The sequence below is a fragment of the Carica papaya genome, chromosome 5 (genome assembly GCF_054855325.1).
Source record: "Carica papaya isolate Zhongbai chromosome 5, ASM5485532v1, whole genome shotgun sequence".
NCBI lineage: Eukaryota > Viridiplantae > Streptophyta > Magnoliopsida > Brassicales > Caricaceae > Carica > Carica papaya.
This window is the reverse complement of record NC_142313.1, coordinates 2,837,733-2,862,056: the sequence shown is the minus strand read 5'-3', so window position 1 is coordinate 2,862,056 and position 24,324 is coordinate 2,837,733. Positions and strand designations below refer to the sequence as shown.

General features: G+C 35.4%; 2 protein-coding genes and 1 long non-coding RNA gene across 12 annotated transcripts; 2 read left to right on the top strand and 1 right to left on the bottom strand.

Annotated features, from left to right (window-relative positions):
* Positions 1 to 666: 666 nt before the first annotated feature.
* On the bottom strand, positions 667 to 23,169 carry LOC148253668 (uncharacterized). Of its 10 annotated transcripts, XR_015819009.1 has the most exons (7): positions 22,691 to 23,169; positions 12,794 to 13,084; positions 9,793 to 10,098; positions 8,231 to 8,551; positions 5,747 to 6,037; positions 2,244 to 4,480; positions 667 to 1,101 (listed from the first exon to the last, which is right to left on the bottom strand). It is a non-coding gene; the product is annotated as an uncharacterized LOC148253668 (long non-coding RNA). The 10 variants fall into 10 exon arrangements; XR_015819013.1 differs by lacking the exons at positions 9,793 to 10,098; positions 12,794 to 13,084 and having other exon boundaries at positions 2,244 to 2,583; positions 2,668 to 4,480; positions 22,691 to 23,167; XR_015819010.1 differs by lacking the exons at positions 9,793 to 10,098; positions 12,794 to 13,084 and having other exon boundaries at positions 2,244 to 2,564; positions 2,668 to 4,480; positions 22,691 to 23,166.
* On the top strand, positions 2,252 to 2,928 carry LOC110821332 (non-specific lipid-transfer protein A-like). Its single transcript, XM_022051125.2, has 2 exons — positions 2,252 to 2,592; positions 2,715 to 2,928. Exons 1-2 carry the CDS (start codon positions 2,252 to 2,254, stop codon positions 2,722 to 2,724), a joined length of 351 nt encoding a protein of 116 aa, XP_021906817.1. The 3' UTR covers positions 2,725 to 2,928.
* LOC110821328 (non-specific lipid-transfer protein A-like) lies at positions 18,948 to 22,684 on the top strand. Its single transcript, XM_022051122.2, has 2 exons — positions 18,948 to 21,576; positions 21,687 to 22,684. Exons 1-2 carry the CDS (start codon positions 21,236 to 21,238, stop codon positions 21,694 to 21,696), a joined length of 351 nt encoding a protein of 116 aa, XP_021906814.1. The 5' UTR covers positions 18,948 to 21,235; the 3' UTR covers positions 21,697 to 22,684.
* Positions 23,170 to 24,324: the final 1,155 nt, after the last annotated feature.

Below are 24,324 nucleotides of genomic sequence, written 5' to 3'. Positions count from 1 at the left end.
CTCGAGTGTATTCTAATGTCCGGCTAAATAGGTTTTAGCCAAAATCTGAATAATTTAAGTATATTAAGTTATTAAATCTTCTTTCAATAAAATATAATTTAAAATACAATTCATCGATTCGTTAAAAAACTAATACGTTCGAGAGTATAAAATTTAAATCTTATATTGTGCACTATTTATCGTACGTTTCGATACCAACTAAACTTATGGTTATGGTTGAATATTTTGATCATACAATGGATTAAGACATGCGTAATCAGATTTCAAAGATCATTAGAGAAAATTCACCGAACTTTAAGCTTATTAGGTATGTTCGATGGCTGTGTAGGCTATTCCAAGCAATTAAGGGAAGTTACTTGTATTCGCATTAGAAAAATTGCTTCAGATGGGCACTCTGAAACCAAAGAAATAGACTTCTCTCGAAACGAACTTTTCTTCGCTCAATTCAGCTTCAAACGGTAGACTGACAGTCATGTAGCCGAGAGAGCAAACTTTTCGCGGTCTTTTCACCGCATATTTCACTCTTTTAACAACTATGTATAAATAGCAATGAGAACCCTACTTGCACATACACCATTCTCCAGTGAGAACCAACATGTCCAGAATTACCGTATCGAATTTTAATTTATAAATTTTAATTATTTAGAGAAAACGAAAAAACACATATTTATAATTTAATTCTTTGTAAGAAATTTTTTATTTATTTATAAATTATTATTTTTAGCTCGTTAGTAAGATAAAAAGTCTCTTTAATTTTCAAATTATTATTTCAACATACCTACAATGCAGCAGGGGATGCTCTCAACCTCAACTTACTCGGCTATCCAGAAAACGTTGGCAAGGATCTCATCGTGTCTTTCAAGACAGCCTTGTGGTTCCGGATGATAAATGTCCGGTCCGTCATGGAGCAAGGCTTTCGAGCAACCATTCAGGCCATCAATGGCAGAGATTGCAATGGCGGAAACCCTGGAGCCGTTCAGGCTCGGATTCAGTACTTACAAGGAATACTGCAAGCAATTTGGCATTCATATTGGAACCAACCTCAGTTGTTAGGTTGATTTCTTCAGAATACAAATACAAGTTGCTGGTCTCTCCCTACCCCTACAAAACTAGTAGAGATAAGTGAGCAAGTGTGCAGCTTTATGTTATGTATGAGTTGAATCAAAAGTAAACAAGGCCATGCTATATAATAATATTACAATATTGATGCAAAACTATACATACAATGTGAAATATGTGAGGCTAAATCAGATGGGGATTTTTAAGTTCTAATAATCATAATCTGTTTATTATTTTCTACAAGTAACAATTCAGTTCCTGCAAAGTAAAACATGTTTGTTAATTACAGTTCACTATAAATTATTATTTTGAGAAGTAATGAACCCAGTTATAGTTAGATCTAAACACCAAAAAACTTCATATACATTACTCAATAATTTAATTAGGTGACTAATTAACTTAAAATTTCAGACTACTAGGAAAGCTCTAATACCATTGTTCCACACAGTATTGAACAGAATTCCTAAGTATAAACTTCAACAATCTCGCCTTTTCTTTTGTGCTTAGACTCATCATTTCTTTTGCCGAGTTGCTCGTTGTTGGATCTTTGAGCGCTCAAAAATTTTAATCTTCCTTTGTCATTATTAAGCTTTAGATTTAATTGATCAGCCACCTCAACTATTTGACCCACTAAGCATGTAGTCATTAAGAGATGTCACTGAAACCTATATATTATGCTTATCTAGAGTGATTACTAAATCCTTACATTAATTCAATGATATTCCTTCCCGGAGTTTCCATTACATACAATAAAAAGGGGAAAGAAGAAGCATACATTATATGCAGACATTCCCATGTATGAATGAGAGATGAACCTTTACTAATTTACTTACTAATATCTAAAACATGATTATCATTTTCAATTAATTCAAATTGTGATCCAAGATGCTGGAAATTTTATTACAGCCAGCTATGGCAATATACCGTTGGCTAAGCCGGATAAGACCCAACAGAAAGTGCAAACATGATTCAGAAGCCTATCCCTATTTACTATTTTGGGAAACCAACAGATAAAGCAGATGACAAAATACACTAACAGCTATTGCTGTGGCATGACCCACAACTTGTAACATTCTTCAACTCCAAATGCCTATATATACATCCTCCAATTTCACTTCAAAGCATACCAAAACTAAAACAAGCAGCTAGAAGCGATTAGTGGGTCGCAGTTCAAAGTGTAGTACCAGCAAAAATGAAGGGTGCTGTTGTATCAATGTTGCTAATGACAGTGATGGCTCAGCTTTTAGTTAAGCCAGGAGAGGCGGCTGTGACTTGTGCCCAAGTCAATGCATCACTGGCTGCATGCATTCCGTATCTCACAGCAGGTGGCACGCCTGCCACAGCATGCTGTGATGGTGTCAAGAATCTCAAGGCCATCACCCCTACCACCGCTGACCGCCAAGCGGCTTGCAACTGCGTTAAGGAGGCTGCTGCGCGCCATCCCAATATCAAAGAAGATGCAGCATCTTCTCTCCCTACCAAGTGTGGAGTTCAAATGAATATCCCTATCTCAAAGAACACCAACTGTCAAAAGTAAGTCTAACTAATTATTCATACACCTCCACACATGCATTCACATGTACACAGAAATATACATGCTTTCAACACCTTTGGACATTGATTGACATTGTTCTTTGCCTCTTTGTGTTTGTTAGCATCAACTGAGATGGATAAAGGCAAGAAGAACATAATTAATAAAGCTGGGCGCCCTTTGAGCTTTGCCGTAACGACAAAATAGAACCAGAATCTGCATAAATAAACAAATTTTGTTGTCATGTTGGTTAAAGAGGGCCATTACCGAAATCTTTTTGTCTCTCTTATTATATAAATTTTATCAACCAAATGTTAGATGAAATTTATTGATATTTCTCTCTCTCTCTTTCTCTCTCTCTCTCTCTCTATATATATATATATATATCTAATCTATATATCTACTTATCTATATATGTCTATATATTTATAAACATACTACACTAGAAGATCTAGTGTGATTACATTGCTATAATCTACACCAGGATGAATTTTCGTACAAAATACCAACATTCTCTCTCTCTCTCTCTCTCTCCCTCTATCTATCTATCTATATATCTACTTATCTATATATGTCTATATATTTATATAAATATACTACACTAGAAGATTTAGTATGATCACACTGCTATAATCTACACCAGGATGAATTTCCATACATAATATCAAACAATATTTTCTAAGAATGAGCTCAGAAGTTTTGTTTCTTCTATTCATAATCATAATGATATGATTGAACCCACATTAAAAGATTCCACCAGGGTGTACCCTGCTCGGGCCAAAATCTCCATAATTCAGTAAATTAATGACTAAATTTTCAGAGAGCATCAAGCTTTAAGTAAGTCTAATTTGGACTTCCTTTTCTTCAAACTAATTCTGAGCATGCCAAAGATGCAGCATGGTTATGGATGTGCGTTTGGATCAGATAATGGGTTGAGATATTTGGAACTAGATTTTGAGGATCATTAAAGAAAATCCACCGATCTCTAAAGTTAAAATTCTCTAATATCTGTTCTTAATTAATTACTGTCTTATTAATTTTATTTATATTGACTGTAAACTTATAGGTAAGCCATAAAATAAGGTTTCCTCTCTAATGGATGCTTATAAACTCCCAGTCTAATAAAGACAAATATTATATACAAAATTTTTAATTTTAAGTATGTTTAATCTATCTTGATTCGGAAATAACATAAAATAATTCATATTCTACCTAATCTTTGCCCTAATTAATTAAAACATTTAACCAGATTTCCTCTCTCCAGTCAGTTCTGCACCTAAACCATAACATTGTCTTTTTGCCTCATCTTATCTCTTCTGCTGCAACCCTTTTTTTTTTGTGTGGCTTTTTCTTCAGTCTTTATCAATTATTAGGAATAACAATAACGTCAAAGGGAACCTAACTTTTAGATGCTAGTGCCCAGCTCCATATCACATTAGTTACTGAAAGCTCCTACAGATGAATTGAACAAAAACTGGAGATAATTAAAGCAACAATCTCAAGTGCATTATCTGTAGAAGAATAAATTGTTGTATACTTCATTGAATATTAGAACCCTATATATATATATATGTGTGTGCGAATTGTAACAAAAAAAGAAATAACATTAATTACGAAGAAACCGTGGGCAAGGATCCCCTCGTGTCTTTCAAGACAGCCTTGTGGTTCTAGATATCAAACGTTCGATCTGTCATGAGGCAAGGCTTCTAAGCAACTATCTGGGCCACCAATGGCAAAGATTGCAATGGCGAAAACCCTGGAGCTGTTCATGCTCGGATTCATTCCTACAAGGAATACTGCAACCAATTTGGTATTCATATTGGAACCAATCTCAGTTGTTAGGTTGACTTCTTCATAATACAAATACAAGTTGCTGGTCTCTCCCTAATCCTACATAAATAGTAGAGATAAACGAGCAAGTGTGAGTTGAATCCAAAGTAAACAAAGTTCATTCTCTCTTTTCAATACATTTTTTGTTTTATCTAAGAAGAACAACAACAATGGGGGCGAAAACAATAGGTTGCATCTGAGATTTTTATATAAGGCCAAGCTATATAATAATACTCCAGTATTAATGCAAATCTATACATACAATGTGAAATAACCGAAACTAAATCAGATGGAGATTTTTAAGTTTTAATAATCACAACCAGTTTATTTTCTAAAAGTAACAATTCAGTTCCTGCAAAGGAAAATATATTTATTAATTTCAGCTCACTTTAAATTGTTATTTTGAGAAATACTGGACCCAGTTATAGTTACATCAAAACACCAAAAACCTTTACATAACTTTCTCAATAATTTAATTAGGTGTAATTAATTTAAATTTTCAAACTATTAGGAAAGATCTAATATCATCGTTCCACACAGTTTCAAACAGAATTCCTAAGTATAAACTTCAACAATCTTGCCTCTTCTTTTATACTTGACTCATCATTTCTTTTGCTGAATTGCTCGTTGTTGGATCTTTAGGCGCACAAAAAGGTTTAATCTTCCTTTGTCATTATTAACTTTGAGATATAATTGATCAGCCAGCTCAACTATTTGTCTCACTAAGCATGTAGTCATCAAGAGATGTTACTGACTACTATATATTATGCTTATCTAGAGTGATTACTAAATCCTTACCTTAAGTCACTGATATTCCTTCTCAGAGTTGCCATAACATATAATAAGAAGGGAAAAGAAGAAATAGAAGGACAAAAAACGCAATTGAATCGTTCAGAAAAAAAGAGATATACAAGCATAAATTACACACACATTCTCATGTATGAATGAGAGATGAACGCTTACTAATTTACTTACTAATATCTAAAACATGATTATCACTTTCAATTACCTTATATTATGATCCAAGATGCTGGAAATTTTATTACAACCAGCTATGGTGATACTCCTTTCACCAAGCCAGACATGACCCAACAGAAAGTGCAAACATGATTCAGAAGCCCATCCCTATTTACTATTTTGGGAAACCAACAGATAAAGCAGATGACAAAATACACTAACAGCTATTGCTGTGGCATGACCCACAACTTGTAACATTCTTCAACTTCAAATGCCTATATATACATCCTCCAATTTCACTTCAAAGCATACCAAAACTAAAACAAGCAGCTAGAAGCGATTAGTGGGTCGCAGTTCAAAGTATAGTACCAGCAAAAATGAAGGGTGCTGTTGTATCAATGTTGCTAATGACAGTGATGGCTCAGCTTTTAGTTAAGCCAGGAGAGGCGGCTGTGACTTGTACCCAAGTCGATGCATCACTGGCTGCATGCATTCCGTATCTCACAGCAGGTGGCACGCCTGCCACAGCATGCTGTGATGGTGTCAAGAATCTCAAGGCCATCACCCCTACCACCGCTGACCGCCAAACGGCTTGCAACTGCGTTAAGGAGGCTGCTGCGCGCCATCCCAATATCAAAGAAGATGCAGCGTCTTCTCTCCCTACCAAGTGTGGAGTTCAAATGAATATTCCTATCTCAAAGAACACCAACTGTCAAAAGTAAGTCTAACTAATTATTCATACACCTCAACACATGCATTCACACGTACACACAAATATATATGCTTTCAAGACCTTTGGATATTGATTGACATTTTTCTCTGTCTTTTTGTGTTTGCTAGCATCAACTGAGATGGATAAAGGCAAGAAGAACATAATTAATAAAGCTGGGAGCGCTTTGAGCTTTGCCATAACAACAAAATAGAACCAGATATCTTCATAAATAAACAAATTTTGTTGTCATGTCATTACGGAAATCTTTTTGTCTCTCTTATCAAATAAATTTTATCAACCAAAAGTTAGATGAAATTTATTGATATCTCTCTCTCTCACTTTCTCTCTCTCTCTCTCTTTCTCTTTCTCTATCTACCTATTTATCCATTTAAATATATATGTCTATATATTTATATAGAAATACTACACTAGAAGATCTGGTATAATCATATTGCTATAATCTACACCAGGATGAATTTTCATACATGATACCAAATAAGTTTTTTTAAGAATGACCTCAAAAATTATGTTTCTTTTATTCATAACAATATGATTGAACCCACATTAAAAGATTCCACAAGGGTGCACCCTGCTGTCTGAGTTACCTGGCTCTGGCCAAAATCTCCATAATTTAGTAAATGAATGATTAAATTTTCAGAGAGCATCAAGCTTTAAAAAGTTTAATTTGAACTTTCTTTTCTTCAATCCAAATCTGAGCATGCCAAAAATGCAGCATTGTTATGGATGTGCATTTGGATCGGATTATGGGTTGAGATTTTTGGAACTAGGAATTTGGGGATCATTAAAGAAAATCCACCGATCTCGAAATTCAAGATGCTCTACTGTCTGCTTCCAATTAATTACTGTTATTAATTTTATTCATATGAACTGTAAATTTATAGGTATGCCATACAACAAGCTTTCCTTTCTGATGGACGCTAATAGACTCCCAGTTTAATAAAGATAAATACTACGGCAGGAGAAGGAGCTGCACCTTGCAGCTCCATTTGTGGTTGATGTCTGGTGGTGAAGGCCGGTTTGGCTACCGTTGCTCACTGGCTCCTATAATGGCCAGCAGCTGGTCTGAGGTGGCCGGCTACCTTTTCGGGTTTTTTTTTTTTCTACAATGAAGGCTGAACATGGTTGATGAAAAAGTTTAGGGTTCTTTTAACCTAGAGTTTTGATATTATGTAGAAAAATGACTTGTATATTTCATCGAATTTTGAACTCTATATATGCGAGTGAATAGTAACAACAAAAAGAAACAGTATTAATTACAAAAGTTACAAAGATCTGAATTATGTTACTAATACACCATTTTTTTAGATAAAAAAGTGTGAGAAGTATTACTAATATACCATTTACTCCAATGAAACCCTAATTTATACTTCTTAATACGATATAATAACAACTCCTTACTCCAGTTGTTATGCATCTAAACCAGAAGGGATTAAGTAAAGAATAACTAAATAAACAAGTTCTCTCAAGGCTTATATATTCAAGATTGCACATCTAAGACATAAATGCAGAATGTCAGAAGTGTAGTTGCACAAGGTTAGGCAATAACAAGTTGCCCAACAAATTAATATACACCAACGATGAGATGAATAGTGTATTTCTTGACTGGTAAATCCGGCCTATCTAGAGCAATTTTTAAACTCCAAAACAAAGATATTACATGCAAACATTCGCCATATATATATATACATATGTTAGATTAATCCATCTCGCTCTCAAACTAGAGGATATAACAACTGAACACTTGGTAATATACCACCAGTTCCTTGCACTGCATATAACATTGGGGGAAAAATATTGCAATACAACCAATTATGGTGGTATAAGCCTTTCCCCAAGTCAGATAAGATCTAACAGAAAGAGCATAAAGAGAAAGCAAATATGATTCAGAAGCTTATCCCTATTTTCTATTTTAGGCTATTTTAGGTAACCAAGAGATATTGCAAGGTGAACAAGTTGATGAAACTGAGTAACTGCCATTGTTATGGCATGACCCACAACTTCTAACTTTCTACACTTCGACATGCTTATATATATAGACCCAGCCACTTCGCTTCAAAACACAACCAAACTAAAAGAGCCAGCTAGTAGTGATCAGTGGTCCACAGTTCAAAGTAAAGTACCAGAAAAAATGAAGGGCGCAATGATCTCGATGCTGGTTATGATAGTGATGGCTCAGCTGGTGGTGAAGCCAGGGCAGGCTGCTGTGACATGTGGACAAGTTGATGCGTCATTGGCTGCATGCATTCCCTATCTCACATCAGGTGGTACGCCTGCAGCAGCATGCTGTGATGGTGTCAAGAATCTCAAGGCCATCACCCCTACCACCACTGACCGCCAAGCCGCCTGCTACTGCGTTAAGGAAGCTGCTGCTCGCTATCCCAATATAAAGGAAGATGCAGCCTCTTCTCTCCCTACTAAGTGTGGAGTTCAAATGAATATTCCTATCTCAAAGAACACCAACTGTCAAAAGTAAGTAACTAATCATATATACACATCCAACATGCATACACCGTACACTCACATATACATGCTTTCAAAACGAAGGAAATCAATTGACATTGCTCTTTGTCTTTTTGTGTTTGCTAGCATCAACTGAGATGGATAAAGGCAAGAACATAAGGAATAAAGCTGGGGAGCTTTGAGTTTAGCCATAAGGACAAAAGAGAATCAGAGACCTGCATATGTTACTTCATAAATAGACAATTCCGTTGTCATTTTGTTAAGAAGGGCCATTACCAAAACTCTTTTATCTCTTTCATTATACAAAATATATCAGCCAAAACATTGATGAAATTTATTAATCTCTCTCTCTCTTTCTCTCTCTCTCTCTCTCTCTCTCTCTCTCTCTCTCTCTCTCTCTCTCTCTCTCTCTCTCCCGCTCCCCCTCCCCCTCCCCCTCCCCCTCTCTCTCTCTCTCTCTCTCTCTCTCTCTCCCACACGTGCTTTCTCTCTTTCTTTCTCTATTTATCTGTCTATATATTTATCTATTTATCTATCTATATATATGTTAAGTTTTATGGATCAAACAGTTACTTGGAGAACTTAAAACTATTCCTCCCTTATCCATGAAAGTTTTCATTGGTAATAAAACTGCTATTGCAATCGTACACAATCCAGTATTCCTTGACAGAACTAAGCATGTTGGAGTTGACAAATACTTTATCAAGGTGAAACTGAAAAACGGGCTGATTGCAATGCACTACAATCCTATGTTTGAACGGGTAGCAAATGCACTCACTAAAGGCTTACTGAAGAACCAATTAGATAGATTGGTGAGTAAGTTGGCCATGAATGACATCTTCCAGCAAGCTTGAGGGGGAGTGTTAGAGAATCAGCAATTTTAATCCAAGAAAATCTGTTACCTGATTTTTAGGGATACATGGCCATATATTTTGTAATTATGGGCATCTAACTTTCTTTCTATAAATCAGGGTGTATATTTGTTCTATAGCTGAAATTTTTTCCCTCTCTAAGTTGCATTATGTCTATAAAAGGAAGAGCATTTTTTGCCTTCCTAATCAACAAAAAATACAATCTTCTCGCCAATTTCACACCCACAACTTCTAACTTTCTTCAGCTCTGATATGCTCATATATATACACCCTGCCATCGCACTTCAAAACACAAAAAATTAAAAAGGCAGCTAATAGTGACTAGTGGTTCACAGTTCAAAGTATAGTACCAGAAAAATAAAGGGAGCAGCGGTGTCAATGTTGGTAGTGATGGTAATGGCTCAGCTTTTGGTCAAGCCAGGAGATGGAGCTGTGACTTGCAGCCAAGTTGATGCCTCACTGGCTGCATGCATTCCCTACCTCATGTCTGGTGGTTCGCCCACAGTAGCATGCTGTGTCGGTGTGAAGGATCTCAAAGACATGACCCCTACCACCACTGATCGCCGAGCCGCTTGCAAATGTATTAAGGAGGCTGCTGCTCGCTATCATATCAAGGAAGATGCAGCCTACCAAGTGTGGGGTGCAAATGAATATTCCTATCTCCAAGGACACCAACTGTCAGAAGTGATTCTGCTAGCCACTTACATCCGCACATGCATACACGCACCCATATGTGTATATATACACAAACATTCGTACATACATGTGTGTGTATATATATATATATACATATATGTGTTTGTAAAATATTGGAGAGTGGTTGACATTGTTTCTTTTATGATTTTCCAGCATCAACTGAGGATGAACAGAGGCAACAAGAATAAAGCTGGGACATCTCTGGGTTTTGCCATCTTTTTTGTTGTATCAGGACTAAGGAAAATTTGAGACTAAATATGTCACTTCATAAATAAACTTTTTTTTTTTTCTTAAGTTGGTTAAGAAGCCAGCCATTACCAAAATCATATTATCTACCTTATCTTATAGAAATAAAATTGATGAAATTTATCAATGTTTCTCTGTCAAGGCATACACTTTCTCTCTGTAACAGATTTAATATAAGATCACATTTGCTGCAACACTACACCTGGAGGAAAGGACCAACCTATAAGTTCATTATGTAATAACAGCTACTTCTAACTGGGTTGTTCACATATAAAGTCGATTAGGTCCTAACAGAGTTAAGTCGGATAGGATAAAGAAAAAATTAATAAATAAACAAGTTCCACATTGCATACATGCCCAATAAACACAGAATATCAGTAAATCTAGTTGTTTGTATGTAAAGTTAATAAGGTATTGATCACTTTGTATAAGTTACAAAGGACTACGAAAAAACAAGTTACCCAGTAAATCAATATGCACCATGTATGAGATAGATAGTTGTCTGTTTGACTGTTAGATACTATAGATTCAGTTATCAACACAAAAGAAGCTTATTTTTCTTATAGTGTAATCATTATAAACATTGTCTTAAAAGCCCTAAAAAAGCCCCAACAAGAATATCATAGCCCTAAAAGAGCCCCATAAAAAATATCACAACAGGACCTTTACAGTTGAAACATCAGAAAAGAAAGAACATCCATTAAGGAAATTGCATAAGTCCATCACAATGAAGCTATTTTTTTCCTCTCTTCAGAGTTCTGATTCTTTTTCATTATTCAGTTGTGGTGATAATTTTATGCATCAAACAAATTGGAATCAACTAATGAGAAAAATAAATAAATATAACCAGATAAAGTTGTTCCAAAAGTAAAACATTAAAATGCAAACTCTTAACTCTTCTGCTTATTTTTCCATTGTAAACTGTTGATTCAACAGTCACACATGCAAATTACTTAAAAAAACTTAGACATCAATTAATGCGAAATAAGTTTAACATGGTGTTGATCCAAGAAAGAATCTCGGTTGTTAGATTACTTTAAAGAATTATAAAAAATGGGCTTCTATTGGTTCTTTAATAAAAAGAATTTAGCATGTACCCTGTTCCATCTACAAGTTGAATTCAAATAAGCAAGGGAAATCATAGTTGCACCAGAAAATTCACATCTATTACCTGCATGCATCTTCTATAACATACTAAGAATAAGCTCAATGAGGAATATTGTTGGGGACTAAAATTAGGTCTTTTTTTATGCAGCATTATTTAGTTCAATAACTCCACTGATGTTCCTTGGTGTAATTATGAAGTGCGGCAATTCTCTGTTCTAATAGAAGGGGGAGGGGAACTAAGAACGGAGTTGTCTTCTTTAAGAAACAGTGAGATACATTTTGTGAAACAGAAAAAAGCGAGAGGTTTGGTAAAAAGAAAATCTGACAGTGTAAGAACTGAAAATAGGCATTGAAATATAATATGTAAATAAGTAAAAAATATTTATTTTTTTAGTTTACGAAACCATCATATAATTTTAAAATATATATGTATAATTGACTCAGTTGTATCAAAAGTTCCAATGTAAGTTATACAACAATTTCATAGATGATTGATTATTTTGAAATATTAAACTAATAAGAAAAAATCCAATACCATTATTCTAGGTAGTATTAAAACCAGAGGTCCTAAGTGTAAATCTCACCTCTTCTTTAGAGCTGACTCATCAGTTCTGATGAAACTCTGCTATACAAATTTAATTAACCTTCCTTTATCGTTATTATGTTTTTGATATAATCGATCACCCTATTCTGTTTTACACACTAAGTACTCAATAAAAAAAGTTACTGAAGATTATATTATTGGCCTTATCTACAGTCATTGTTAGAATAAAATACAAAGATATATACATGCACGTCTACACACACACACACACACTTTGTCTTTCTCTCTATATATATATAATCTCTGTTCCACTCAGATGAAACCTTAATAATTTACTCTCCAATATTTAAACCATAATTATCTTTTTCTTGCAAATTTAATTATCTTATACTGTGCTCCAAGTTGCTGGAAGAGATAAATTAAGATCAGCCATGGTGGTAAGCCTTGGCACAAGCAATCAGCCGTACTGGTAAGCCTTTGGCCAAGCAAGATAGACCAAACAGAAAGTGCATAAGATAAGATAAATGTGATTATGTTATCACCATTTACTATTTTAAGTAACCAAAAGATATTGCAAGGTAAACAAGATGACAAAACACAGAAACTGCCATTGTCATGGCATGACCTACAATCACTTGCTTTCTTGTACTCTAACATGCTATATAGATATATATCCTGCAATTTCACTTCAAAACACACACACAAAAAAGAAGAGGTAGTTAATAGCGATTAGCGGTTCCTAGTTCACAGTATACTACCAGCAGAAATGAAGGGTGCTGTTGTATCAGTGTTGCTGATGATAGTGATGGCTCAGCTTTTGGCTAAGCCAGGAGAGGCGGCTGTGACTTGTTCCCAAGTCGATGCATCACTGGCTGCATGCATTCCCTATCTCACAGCAGGTGGCACGCCTGCAGCATCATGCTGTGATGGTGTCAAGAATCTCAAGGCCATCACCCCTACCACTGCTGACCGCCAAGCCGCCTGCAACTGCGTTAAGAAAGCTGCTGCTCGCTATCCCAATATTAAGGAAGACGCAGCCTCTTCTCTCCCTAACAAGTGCGGCATTCAAATGAATATTCCTATCTCAAAGAACACCAACTGTCAAAAGTAAGTTTAACTAATTAGTCATACACCTCTACGCATTCTTGCTCATGTACATATGCTTTCAAAAAATTGGACATTGATTGACATTTTTCTTTGTGTTTTTGTGTTTGATAGCATCAATTGAGATGGATAAAGGCAAGAAGACATAATTAATAAAGCTGGGGGAGCCTTGAGTTGTGCCATCAGGACTAGAGAGAATCCGATACCTACACATGTTACTTCATAATTAGAAATTTTGCTGTCATGTTGGTTAAAGCGGCCTATCACCAAAATCTTATTCTCTCTGTCATCAAATACAATTCATCAACCAAAAAGTTGATGAAATTTATTAATCTCCCTGCTTCTCTCTCTTTCCCTCTCTATTTATCTATCTATCTACAGCTTTATATGTACATAATACACTGAAATATCTAATATGATCATATTGCTGCAATCTACACCGGTAGGAATTTTTCTAACAAAATTTTCTAAATCATGAGCTCAAAATTTGGTCCTTTTATTCATAACAGGGACAAACACCCATAAAAGACACCAAAAAGGGGTGCTTTGCTGTCTGAATTACTAGGCTTGGGCAAAAATCTTGATGATTTAGTAAAATAATGATTAAATGTTCAGAGAGCATCAAGCTTGAATTTAGAATCTGAGCATGCGAAAAGTGCAACATTTTCACAACCATGCATTTGGATCAGGTTATGGCTTGAGATTACTGTTTAGTGCTCGTCAGAAAGAATCCATTGACAGCTAGAGTTAAAAGTAGTCTACAACCTCATTTACATGATTATGAGTAAGCCATATCATAAGCTTGAGTAAGCCATATCATAAGCTTTCCCTTTGACAGACACTAATAAACTCGTAGTCCACTATTAATAATAAGAAATACAATGCATATCAAATTTTTAATTTTAATGATCTTTAGATGATCCAGACATCAAATTAAATTATTCATATTCTATCTTATTTGAAACTCCTAACCTATATAACCCAATTAAATCTAATTAGTTAAAGATGCTGAAGGAGATGAGCTTGGATTTTGCCTCCTCTATGGGGCCCAGACCTACACCATAATATTGTTTTCTCCTATCTCTTTTCTTTTCTCTTCTGCTACTGCTTTTTTTGCTTTCTCTTTCTTTTTCTTCTCCGATCACTGGGGCATAACAAGAGCCTCAAAAGCTCAAACCTGACTTTTATTTGCTAGCACCAGCTCCATATCAAACTAATATACAAAATTCCTAAAGAGGAATTGAAAAGGAACTTGAGATAAAACAAATTAAAGTAAAACAATAAGATAGATTCTATAATAGAAATTTAGCAAAATCTGAGCTTGTCGAGGTAGGTGTAAACAGAGAGGACAACAATCTGGGGAATCTTCTTGTTAAATAGTTTGGTCTTTCTCTTGGGGTTAGATTCAAAGAAACTTCTCATCAAGTCCTGGTGGTAAGTAAATTTGTGTCTCGACTAGCATGGGTGGAAAATGAGTTTACTTTTATCAATTTTACCATTTATTTCATATCCTTGTCCACTATTTCAGTTAGTATGACAAAGGAATTAGAGCTGATGCAACAGAAGTATCACTTAGTGGACTTGGGATGTGGTTAAACATCTGATAGAAGATAGAGTTTGGGTATGAGATCATTGATAGAGTTTTAACATATTTCTACAAGTGGAAAATGACTCTAGAACATTCTTCTAGGAAGATATTTGATTAGGAGACTAACCGTTTGCCACAAAAATCCTGAGACTATACTAGTTATATACCAGACATCTGATCGAAGATAGAGTTTGGGTATGAGATCATTGATAGAGTTTAACATATTTCTACAAGTGAAAAATGACTCTAGAACACTCTTCTAGGAAAATATTTGGTTCGGAGACCAACCACTTGCCACAAAATTCCTGAGACCATACTAGTTATTCCTGAGACTATCCTAGTTAGCTTTAGACAGAAATAATGGTATGGGTTGGAGTGTGGTGATTAGAAGAAATTTGCAAGATTGGGAAGTGGAAGAATATGAGCTTTTGCTAGTTTTATTGGAGAACATTCAGCTTAACAACAATGAAGACAAACTGTCTTGGTCGTCTAAAAATAGCGGCTCCTTCAGTGTCAAATCCTTACAATCATCTTGCTGGCCATAACAGTATGAAACGAGGGGATTTTCCAGCTAAAATGGTTTGGATGACGAGCCCCAACCAAAATTTCTTTTTTCACTTGGGACGCATCCAAATAACGCATCCTAACCATTGATAACCTCATGAAAAGAGGCATTACTCTAACTAACAGATGTTTCCTCTGCAAGCATAACTCCGAAACCAGCAACCACCTTCTGCTGTGGTGTCCCATAACTGATATGTTATGGACTACGGTCTATGGTCTTCTTGGCATTTGTTGGGTAATGGCTAGTTCTGTAAAAGATGAACGGCTCGCCTGGGAAGCTGTCTGTAAGAAGAACAAGAAGCTCAAAACTTATACCATCTACTATTTTCTGGGTAATTTGAAACGAAAGAAACAATAGAGCCTTTGATGGCAAGGAAGAAATTTTTGGAAATATCTTGAACAAATGGCTCCATTTTTTTGGTTCCACTGTACTGGAACATAACATTAACCATTTTGACGATTTAGGGTCAATTGTAAATATACTTATTGACTTGTAACTCTTTTGTACATGGTCGGTGCTTCGTCGGTGCCTTCACATCAATATATTTTCTATACTTTTATCTCAAAAAAAAAAGTTATCTACCAGACATAATGCCTATTTCTCTGGTCTCACTATTCATATTGGGGGTAGCCTATCATGGAACTTTTGCTTTAATCATAATCTATCTGATAGGGAGACTCTTAACTTGTCCACATTATTGAACATGCTAGAACCTATAAATATGAACTTGCAACCAGGCATGCAATTATGGACCTATCTAATAGGGAGACTGCTGACTTGTCCATATTATTGAACATACTTGAACCCGTAAATATGAACTCACAACCAGATACCTGATTATAGACCCTTGAATCTTCTTACCTATTTACATGTAGGTCTTTTTACTATTACCCCATAAATAACCTCAATGCCACACAATTTCAGATAACCAAGATGTTTTGGAAAGCTAGAGTTCCTTCAAAGGCGAAGGTACTCTAATGGACTTGCTTCAAAACCGTCGCCCTCACTGTGCCTTATCTATTCACACGTGTGACATACCTTAGAAAAAGGTGAGACCCACTCTCACTTATTCCTACACTGCTCTATGGCTTGGTGAATGTGTTGTGATATTATGAGGAAATTTGGCCTCAGCTGGGTGGTAACCCCTATTCTGGATAATTTTGTGAAATCCTGTATTTACGGTGTTGGAGTAAGAAAGAGGCTAAACCTCCATGGCAAGGTGCTATTTTTGCTGGACTTTGCTGTATTTGGTTAGGAAGGAATAAGTGGATCTTCAACGATCGGTTACTGTCCTACTATGAGCTTACTGAGAGGCTTCCTTTGATGGCCTCTCTTTGGGCCAAAGCACATAGTTATTTCCCAGAGAGTACTATTTTGGAGCTCCACGCTATTTGGATGGCATCTTATCTAGAAAATAAGGCTGTAGCTGGAGTTCATATCTATGCTATCTTTATTTTCATTTTTGTTTCCTTTCCTAGAGAATGTCTTATTCTTCCATTTCTGTAATCACTTCCTTTCCTCCATATTTTAATGAAGTTTCTTCTTTTATCCAAAAAAAAGAGTAAAAGAAAAGAAGTAAATGGCTCTAGAAGTTCATGAGAGAGAGAATGAGTCTGTGGAGGAAGGGAATTATATCCAAGTGTGGCCTAGATGATTCTGGACAATACATTAAAAAATCCAGGGGATTGTGATGTCCAGGTAGCATTAAAATCAGGTGTCCTAAGTGTAAATCTCGCCTCTTCTTCTAGAGCTGACTCACGAGTTCTGTTGAAACAGAGCTATCCAAACTTTATTAACCTTCCTTTATGGTTATTATGTTTTTTTTACGATCAATCACCCTAATCGGCTTTACACACTAAGTACTCAACAAAAAAAGTCACTGACGATTATATTATTAGGCTTATCTACATTCACTGTTAGAATTAAAAAAAAAAAAGAGATACATACATGCACGTATATACACGCAGACACATGCACTCTGTCTTTCTCTCCATATATATGCATATATATAATCTCTGTTACACTCAGATGAAACCTTAATAATTTACTCTCCAATATCTAAAACATAGTTATCTTTTTTCTTGCAAATCCAATTATCTTATACTGTGCACCAAGTTGCTGGAAAAAATAAAATAAGATCAGCCATGGTGCTTGGCCCAAGCTATCAGCCATGCTGGTAAGTGATTGGCCAAGCAAGATAGACCTAACAGAAAGTGCATGAGATAATGTAAATATCATTAGGTTATCCCCATTTCCTATTTTAAGTAACCAAAAGATGTTGCAAGACAAACAAGATGACAAAGCACAGTAACTGCCATTGTCATGGCATGACCTACAAGCACTTACTTTCTTATACTCAAAAATGCTATATATATCCAGCAATTTCACTTCAAAACCCACGCATACAAAAAAAAGAGGCAGTTAACAGTGATCCGGGGTTCATAGTTCACAGTATATTGCCAGCAAAATGAAGGGTGCTGTTGTATCAATGTTGCTGATGATAGTGATGGCTCAGCTTTTGGTTAAGCCAGGAGAAGCGGCTGTGACTTGTGCCCAAGTCAATGCATCACTGGCTGCATGCATTCCCTATCTCACAGCAGGTGGCACACCGGCAGCATCATGCTGTGATGGTGTCAAGAACCTCAAGGCCATCACCCCTACCACCACTGACCGCCAAGCCGCATGCAACTGCGTTAAGGAAGCTGCTGCTCGCTATCCCAATATCAAGGAAGATGCAGCCTCTTCTCTCCCTGCCAAGTGCGGCGTTCAAATGAATATTCCTATCTCAAAGAACACCAACTGTCAAAAGTAAGTCTAACTAATTAGTCATACACCTCTACACATTCTTCGTCACGTACTTACACGCATATATGCTTTCAAAAAATTGGACATTGATTAACATTGTTCTTCGTCTTTTTGTCTTTGCTAGCATCAACTGAGATGGATAAAGGGAAGAAGAACACAATTAATAAAGCTGGGGGAGCCTTGAGTTTTGCCATCAGGACTAGAGAGAATCAGATACCTAAATATGTTACTTCATAAATAAATTTTTTTGTTATTTTGTTTAAAGAGGGCCATTACCAAAATCTTATTCTCTCTGTTATCAAATAAAATTCATCAACCAAAAAGTTGATGAAATTTATTAATCTCCCTTCTCTCTCTCTTTGTCTCTCTATTTATCTATCTATCTATTTATTTATACTTACTATATTGAAAAGTCTAATATGATCTAATTGCTGCAATCTACACCAGTCGGAACTTTTCTAACAAAATTTTCTAAATCATGAGCTCAAAATTTGGTTCTTTTATTCATGATCAAACACCCATTAAAAGACACCAAATGGGTTGCTCTGCTGTCTGACTTACTAGGCTCTGGTAAATATCTCGATAATTTAGTAAAATAATGATTAAATGTTTAGACAGCATCAAGCTTGAAATTAGAATTGGAGCATGAGAAAAGTACAACATTTTCACAACCATGCATTTCAGATCAGGTTATGGCTTGAGATGTGTGAAATTACTGTTTAGGGCTCGTCAAAAAGAGTCCATTGACAGCTAGAGTGAAAATAATCTACGACCTCAATTTACATGATTATGAGTAAGCCATATCATAAGCTTTCCTTTTGACAGACACTAATAAACTCGTAGTCCCCATATCATAAGCTTTCCTTTTGACAGACACTAATAAACTCGTAGTCCACTTGTAATAATAAAAAACACAATGCATACCAAATTTTTAATTTTAATGATCTTTAGATAGTTCAGACATCAAATCAAATTATTCATATTCTATCTTATTTGAAAGTCCTAACCTAGATAATCTAATCAAATCTAATGAATTAAAAATGCTCAAGAAGATCAGCTTAGATTTTGTCGCCTCTGTGGGGCCCAGGCCTACACCATAATATTGTTTTCTCCTATCTCTTTTTTTTCCTCTTCTGCTACTGCTTTTTTTGCTTTCTATTTTTTTTTTTTATTCTCCAATCGCTGGGGCATAATGAGAGCCTAAAAAGCTCAAACCTAACTTTTATTTGCTAGCACCAGCTCCATATCAAACTACTTTAGAAAGTTCCTAGAGAGGAATTGAACAAGGACTGGAGATAAAACAGATTAAAGCAAAACAATAAGATAGATTCTACAATAACTTTTGCTCCAGCTGTTACATATATAAACTTGATTTGGTCCTCAAAGAGTGTTGTTAGAAAGGATTAAGGAAAAAATAACTAACTAAACATGTTCTCTCGATTCTCAAGGCTTAAGTATTCAAGATCGAACATCTAAAAAGGTAGAATTCCAGCTTCACAGCTAACCTGCTTCTAAAGAGGTAAGTTACTTGGAAGCAAAGATCGAGACAAATGGATCAAGGTAGAAGATAAACGTATGAGATTCTTCCACCGCTGCATAAACCAACAATAGAAGATGCAATTATATTGAGGAGCTAAAGATTGATGGTATTGTGGTGAAGAGCTGTAACTGAAGTTGAGCCATGGAGACCATCATTGGATGGGAGTTTCAATAGAATTATTGAGCAGGATTGTTCATTTCTTGAGAAAATTTTTTTGGAAGAGAAAATTCTTGAAATTCTTATGTGTTGCAAGGGAGATAAAGCCCCAGAATCAGATCATCTCAATATCAGTTTCTTTCAAGAAGATTGGGGAACCCAAAGGAACAATATTGTTACATTTTTTATGAGTTTTATCAAACTGGATCCTTCATGAGGTGCCTTGATTCCACTTGCAGGGGTGGTCAGCATTAAAGATTTTAGATCAATCAATTTGGCGGTTGGAGTTTGCAGAATTATAGCAAAGGTCGTAACAAGAAGATTGGCCAGAGTTGTGGTTAAGATGGTGGGTGAATGTTAGCATGCTTTAGAGGCAGACCAATTATAGATGTCGCCGTTATTGCAAATGAGGTTGTTGATAACCTCTTTCTTCATGTCATAGAGGGTTAGGTAATAACAAGTCACTCACCAAATTGATATGCATCAAGCATGAGATGAATTTTCCGATCCTTGACTGTTAGATTCAGTATATTAACTCAGGAAAGTAATCTGTCTAATATTTTTTCCAATGCCATCATTATAAACATTACCTCAGAAGCCTAAAAGGTCCTAAAAGAGAAGCTTACAATAGTTCAGGATGTACTTCACATTGTTATTACTATTATTATTTTTTAACACCAACTAAGTTCCTGCAAAACACACAAATCTGTCAATTTTATTTTGCTTCTTAAACAGACATTGAATACTACTTAAGTATGTTTCTGTGTAGATTTAAGAGGTCCTAAACATCGGAGATCTTTATCATAATTGATTCCTTATTTCTTTTGTTCACTATTGAACCTTTAAGCTGTCAAAATTTTATTAATCATCCTTTACAATTATTAAGTTTTTCAAAAGGTTGACCACACAGCTCAATTAAGTTGCATACAAAGCATGTACTCAATTTGAAAAAAAAAAAAAAAAAAAAAAGCTTGCAGACTATACTACTAGTGGATATGACAAATGAACTGTTAGTAATTTACTTAATATCTAAAACGTGATTATCTTTTGTTCTATGCACCTTCAATACCTTGAACTGCATTCCTAGTTGCTGCAAAATAAATTATAATGCACGCAGCAATTATGGTATAAGCCTTTAGCCAAGCCAGGTAAGATCAAAAGAAAAGTGCATAAAGAGAAAGAAAATATGATTCAGAAGCTTATCCCCATTTACTATTTTAGGCTGCTTTAGCTAACCAAGAGATGTTGCAACTCAATGAAGATGACAAAACTGAATAACCGCTATTGTTATGGCTTGACCCACAACTTCTAACTTTCTTCAGCTCTGACATGCTTATATATACACACACACCCTGCCATTTCACTTCAAAACACAACTAAACTAAAAGAGGCAGCTAGTAGTGACCAGTGGCTCCCAGTTCAAAGTAAAGTACCAAAAAAAAATGAAGGGTGCAATGGTATCAATGTTGGTAGTGATAGTGATGGCTCAGCTTTTGGTTAAGCCAGGAGAGGGGGCTGTGACTTGTGCCCAAGTCAATGCATCATTGGCTGCATGCATTCCCTATCTAACAGCAGGAGGTACACCTGCTGCAGCATGTTGTGATGGTGTCAAAAATCTCAAGGCCATCACGCCTACCACTGCTGACCGCCAAGCTGCCTGCAACTGTGTTAAGGAGGCTGCTGCTCGCTATCCCAATATCAAGGAAGATGCAGCCTCTTCTCTCCCTACAAAGTGCGGTGTTCAAATGAATATTCCTATCTCAAAGAACACCAACTGTCAAAAGTGAGTTCAACTACTTATTTATACACCTCTACACGTGCACACAGATACACACATGCTTCAAAAATATTGGAGACTGATTGACATTGTTATTTTCCTTTTATGTTTTGTAGCATCAACTGAGATGGATAAAGGCAAGAAGAACATAATAAAGTTAGGGGAGCTTTGAGTTTCACCATCTCCTTGTGTTTTATCAGGACTAAAGAGAATCAGTGGCCTCCATATGCTACTTCATTAATAAACAAAATTTTTTGTCAAGTTGATTAAGAAGGTGGCCATTACGAAAATCTTATGACCTCCTATATCATATAAAAAGATAGTTGATGAAATTTATTACTCTCTCTCTCTCTCTCACACACACACAGACACTCTCTCTAAAAAATCCAGTATAAGAACAATTGCCACAATACTACACCAGGAGGAAACAACAACCTCACTGTAATAAACACTACTATTAACTCCAGTAGTTTTTATAAAAATTGATTTGATCCTAACATAGAAGGTTAATAAGGATTAAGTAAAAAGTAATTAAAAAGCATGTTCTCTCAACGCCTTACAGGTAAAAATTGCAGATCCAAACAATTAAAAATTATTTGTATATAAAGTTGGAAAGCTATTGAGCTCTTTGTTTAAGTTACAAAGGAATATGCAAAAAGAAGTTACCCAGAAAATCAATATGAACTAAGGATGAGATGAATGGTAGTTTATTTAGCTATCAGATTCATTAAATCACCTCAAAATAAATTTATATGTCATATAAAGTCATCATTGTAAGTATCATATTAAAATCCCAAAAGGCCCTAAAAGAGAATATCACAACAGGACATTTCAGCAGTAAAAACATCATGAAAAGTAGAACATCAATTCGGATGGAAAAACAAGCACAGGATCCTCCAGAGCCCAGAAAAGAAGGAGCAGTCAGCGTATACAGATTTAACATATACATAAACCAACTCAATGCCCGCGTGAAACCAAGACCACCATACAGAAGGACACTGTAAATAAATACGAAAAATCTTCTTGCAATTTTCTTCTGAAACCAAACCTGAACAAATAATTAACGAACACCTGGACGACGAAACAAATGAAGAGAAATGGAGAAGGAATAAAAAAGTACCCGGCAGCCATGACTGAAACTCCAGTTGAAAATGGCAGAATAACGTGTAGTGTAACTGATGTGGGTAGAAAACAGGTAGATGAAAACAATTTCAAATTCTCATTTTTGAAAATCCTGATGCGTTGCAGAACTGGTGTTTGTTCATGAAGTAAAAATGGCGCGCAAGTAGCAATTGGGTTCTCAATCAAAATGGAAGAAACACGGGCAGAGACGAAGATGGGTCTTGGAATCTCGGCTTGGAAGCGAGAACGTGAAGGAAAATTTTGAGGATGGAGAGAGTCCAGCTTATTAGTCGCTCAAACCATACCAACTGCAACTTTCAGGTCGAACTGGGTACAACTCAAAACTTTTTAGGCCAGATCGACCATGGCTGACACAGCCCATTTCCATATACAAACCACTGCTTAAAACTGATTGACAGTAGCTTCTTATTTTTACAAAAGATTTTTAGTTTAAATCAGTATTATAATCCATATTTATATATCAACTATTTAATGAACATATGAATATATGCTCTAAAAGAAACTACAAACTAATCTGATCTTGAATTAGATCATCCATGCATCTGAGTTTTGACACGTAAAACCAATTATTTCAAAACGAATAGTAAAACAAATATCGATTTCATAATAATCGGACGATCAATATTGATACGTGCAATCATTTATATATATATATATATGATTGTTTGGTATATCAATACATTTGCAAGAATTAACAAACAAGATCTTCATTTCTAAAGACCCACAAAAAAAAAATCAAAACCCATTATTCCAAACCAATAGTAAAATAAATATAGATACATTTTATTGTCATAGACCATTGATAGATACAATCATTTAACAATTACAACCAATAAAATTCATTATTATCTTTGATTCATTATATATGACTTTTTTTGCACAACAATATACTGTAAAAATTAACCCAAAAAAATACTTTAAAATAAAAGAATAAAATGTAATATTTTTCTATGCTCCAAACTTGTAAGTGCAAGATTCTTCCTTTCTTCACCATGAAGAACTTAATGACCAGGTCCTCTAGGGCTAGGACCAGATTTCAGCATTTGGAGCCAATTTGACATGGTAAATTTGGTCTTCTCAAATACCACCGAGTATGTCTCCAAATGATTCTCCTTTGCAAAATTCTCCTGCAACATTCTCGTAGCTCTGGTGCCCTCGATACAACTCGATACAACAATTGCAACGACAAGAACAACAACAAAAGCATTGACCCTTTTGGTGTTCATGATTTCTTTTCTTTTCTTTTCTTTTCCTTTCCTGAAATTTGTTTGAAGGCTGAATGTGTTTGTGCTGAATTTTCAGTGATCGTGTTATGTGGGTATGAGAAAAATGAGATGTGGGTTCAAGTATTTATAGGGTCTACTTGGACTTGTCTGGGGTACCGTATTGACTAAGTTTTCTGTTACATGTTTATATTTTTTTCTTTATGAGAGTGTTGACCAAGAGTTTTGGTTTGAAGGGAGTGTTGACTTTAGATTTTTTGAAGGAGTCATTGGTCAGAGGCTGAAAATTTAGGGTTTGAGTTTTGATTTGCTGGGTAAGTTGAAGCATGGGCTTATAAGTTTGAATATATACACACTGAGTATATATTGACTAAGTTTTTTTTTTTGC